The 3,049-nt window shown below is 37.8% G+C and overlaps 1 protein-coding gene across 1 annotated transcript; it reads left to right on the top strand.

Moving 5' to 3' along the window:
• The first annotated feature begins 1,195 nt into the window (after positions 1-1,195).
• On the top strand, positions 1,196-2,140 carry LOC102858043 (olfactory receptor 1002-like). Its single transcript, XM_006900442.1, has one exon. The coding sequence runs from the start codon at positions 1,196-1,198 to the stop codon at positions 2,138-2,140; it is 945 nt and encodes a 314-aa protein (XP_006900504.1).
• Positions 2,141-3,049: the final 909 nt, after the last annotated feature.

The raw sequence follows: 3,049 nt of genomic DNA, 5'->3' as shown, positions 1-3,049 counted from the left end.
GGGAGAATCAGACAACCAGAAGGGCAGCTAAACCTGAAAACTCCAGAGACTTCCTTTTTTAACCCCTCAGCATTCCACGTTTGGCATTGATACCAGTTCTTGTATGTATCAATATATTTTTTTTCTTTCTTACCAAGTAGCACTTTATGGTTTGAATAGATTACACTTTGTTAACCGTTCGCCTATTGTACAACCTATTTGGGTTGATTCTAGATTTTGGCTATTAAAAAAGAAATGTTTTTGACAATGTTGTGCAGGTTATTTTGTGGGCCTACACTTTCCTATTTTTTCTGAGATGAATGACTTGGGGTTTCCTTTTTGTTCTTAAAACATTTATTTTTATATCATATGCATCTGATATCCTCTGTCAAAACACTGATTTTCTGTTTATGAACTGAAATTTTATTATATGTAATTTAAAAAATTTGATGATTACTGGGTTGGGAGAACTCTACACTAGCAATATGAACTTTGATAAATGTTGGTCATTGTGGAGGGGCTTCAAGTCTTTCATTCATAGGGTCGCTATGAGTCATGTTCGACTCAAAACAATCAAACACAACAACAATAATATGAAGGTAGCTAGACATGTTGGAAAAGACATCCCATAGATATCACTAGTGAAAACCTTGATCTCAGTTGTAAAGCCAACTTCTCTTGCTTCAGCTGGTGCATCATAGGTTACCTTACCTATTCAGCTAACCTATGATACAGATTTCAAGGAAATTAAGGAAAAAAAAATATTCCCACTATCTGTTTATTTTCAATCTAGGATGAGTGTGGATATCACCCAAATATATATAATCCATGTAATAAATAACTTTTCCTATAGAATGTTTCTTAAAATAGCATTGTAAAGGGAGATACTTTTAGAAGGTTATTCTATCTAAAATTCAAGGACTTGCCTTAGATAATAATCAATATCAAACCTAGCTCTAAAAATCTATACTTCTCTGTAAAATTCTCTTTCAAACAAGAATGACTCTAATGACTTACTTGTTCAGTGACTTGCTCAGAGCTGCCCAAATAGTTGACAAATATCTAACAAGTCAGAGTGGAACACAAGTCTTAAAGCTATAGTTTATGAAATATAACTTAAAAATAAAAGCTTAATTCATCTATAAAATGAAAAATACTTTGCCAATATATTACAAATAATTTTTTTTCTTTTCTCATAACAGACTTAACCAGAGAAATGGGTAACAGAAATGAAACTTTGGTGGCTGAATTTTTATTCGTAGGCTTAACGAAACACTTTCACTACCAGGTTGTTCTCTTCTTGATATTTCTAATTGTTTATCTTGTCACTCTTCTGGGCAATTTGGGAATGATCACCCTCATTTGGATGGACTCCAGACTCCACACGCCCATGTATTTTTTCCTCAGTCACTTATCTTTTGTGGACGTCTGTTCTTCCTCCGCCATTGGCCCCAAGATGCTCAGTGATATCTTTGTGGAGAAAAAGGTGATCTCTTTCTTTGGCTGTGCTGTCCAAATATGGCTTTTTGGTCAGTTTGTAGTGACAGAGTGTTTCCTTTTGGCTTCCATGGCTTATGACCGCTATATAGCCATCTGTAAGCCTTTGTTGTACACTCTCATTATGTCCCAGCGGGTCTGTGTGAAGCTCGTGGTAGGGCCCTACGCTGTGGGTCTTCTTAGCACCATGACCCATTCAACTTTCACCATCTGCCTACCCTACTGCGATTCAAATGTCATCAATCACTTCTTCTGTGATCTGCTTCCTGTCCTCTCGCTGGCATGTGCAGATACCAAGGTCAATAAAAATTTACTCTTCATCATGGCTGGAGCCCTCGGAGTACTCAGTGGAGTGATTATCTTGATCTCTTATGTTTACATCATCATTGCCATCCTGAAGATTGGCTCTGCTGACGGAAGGCGCAAAGCCTTCTCCACCTGCTCCTCACACCTCACAGCCGTCTCCATCCTCTACGGGACCCTCTTCTTTATCTACGTGCGTCCCAGCTCTAGTTTCTCTCTGGACATCAATAAAGTGGTTTCCTTGTTCTACACAGCGGTGATCCCCATGTTGAATCCAATTATCTACAGCCTGAGAAACAAGGAGGTAAAGGATGCTTTCAGAAGGACATATGAGAGGAAGAAGTTTCTTATAAGCAGATAAACTAGAAGGGTATTTTTGCCCTAGATTGAGAGCTAATCTATTATAGACATAATAACACTGGACTGGGTATTGGCAGACTCATATTTTATTTACTACCCTCTGTATATTACTATGTGTTACTGAAAAATCAGTCTTTGGTTGGTGCACATGGTTAATGAACTTGATCGCTAACCCAAATATCAGAGTTTCAAGTCTACCCAGTCATGCCTCGGGAGCAAGACCCAAGGATTTACTTCTGGAAAAATATGCCACTGAAATTCTATGAAACATAATTCTACTCTGACACTTGTGAAGTCAATATGAGTCAAAAATTGACTTGCCAACAACTGGGTTTTGGGTTTGTTCTTCTTGTTGTTGCTGTTGTTGTTATTCTTTGTCGGCTTTGTTTTGGTTTTGGTTCATTTGTGAGTCATATAACATCTTTAGGTAATAACTTTTCTCATTTCTATGCTCTCATTTTCCATTCAGCAAGAATGAGAATTAGAATAAAAAAACAAACAAGTGAATTAGCGCACTCTAAACCTTAGGAATTATTCTCATGCTTTTGTGACTAGGAAATCAGAAGTTGTTCCATCCTGAATGTAATGGAGGGATCATAGTAATTGAACACTATCATACGGAACTAGGGTGAACCATTTGTTAAAGCATGTTCTTCCAGCCAAAAGATCGGTAGTTTGAATCCACCAGGCTCTCTGTGAGAGAAAGATGCAGCCGTCTGCTTCTGTGACGATTTATAGCCTTGTCCAACCTACATAACAGTTCAACTCTGCCCTGCACAGCCTCTGTGAATCAGAATCTGCTCATTGACAGTAACTTGGATTTGGGTTGAATTTGAATGTAGTAAGTGGTACTTCTGTTTTGTTATGAAGGGTGCTTACTGGTTTACCAGCTTGAACTTGAGTCATTTAA

This window comes from Elephantulus edwardii, unplaced genomic scaffold, assembly GCF_000299155.1.
Source record: "Elephantulus edwardii isolate Elephantulus edwardi_28Jun2011 unplaced genomic scaffold, EleEdw1.0 scaffold00284, whole genome shotgun sequence".
NCBI classification, from domain to species: Eukaryota; Metazoa; Chordata; class Mammalia; order Macroscelidea; family Macroscelididae; genus Elephantulus; species Elephantulus edwardii.
Note: the sequence above shows the minus strand (reverse complement) of the source record. Positions and strands in the feature narration are given on the sequence as shown.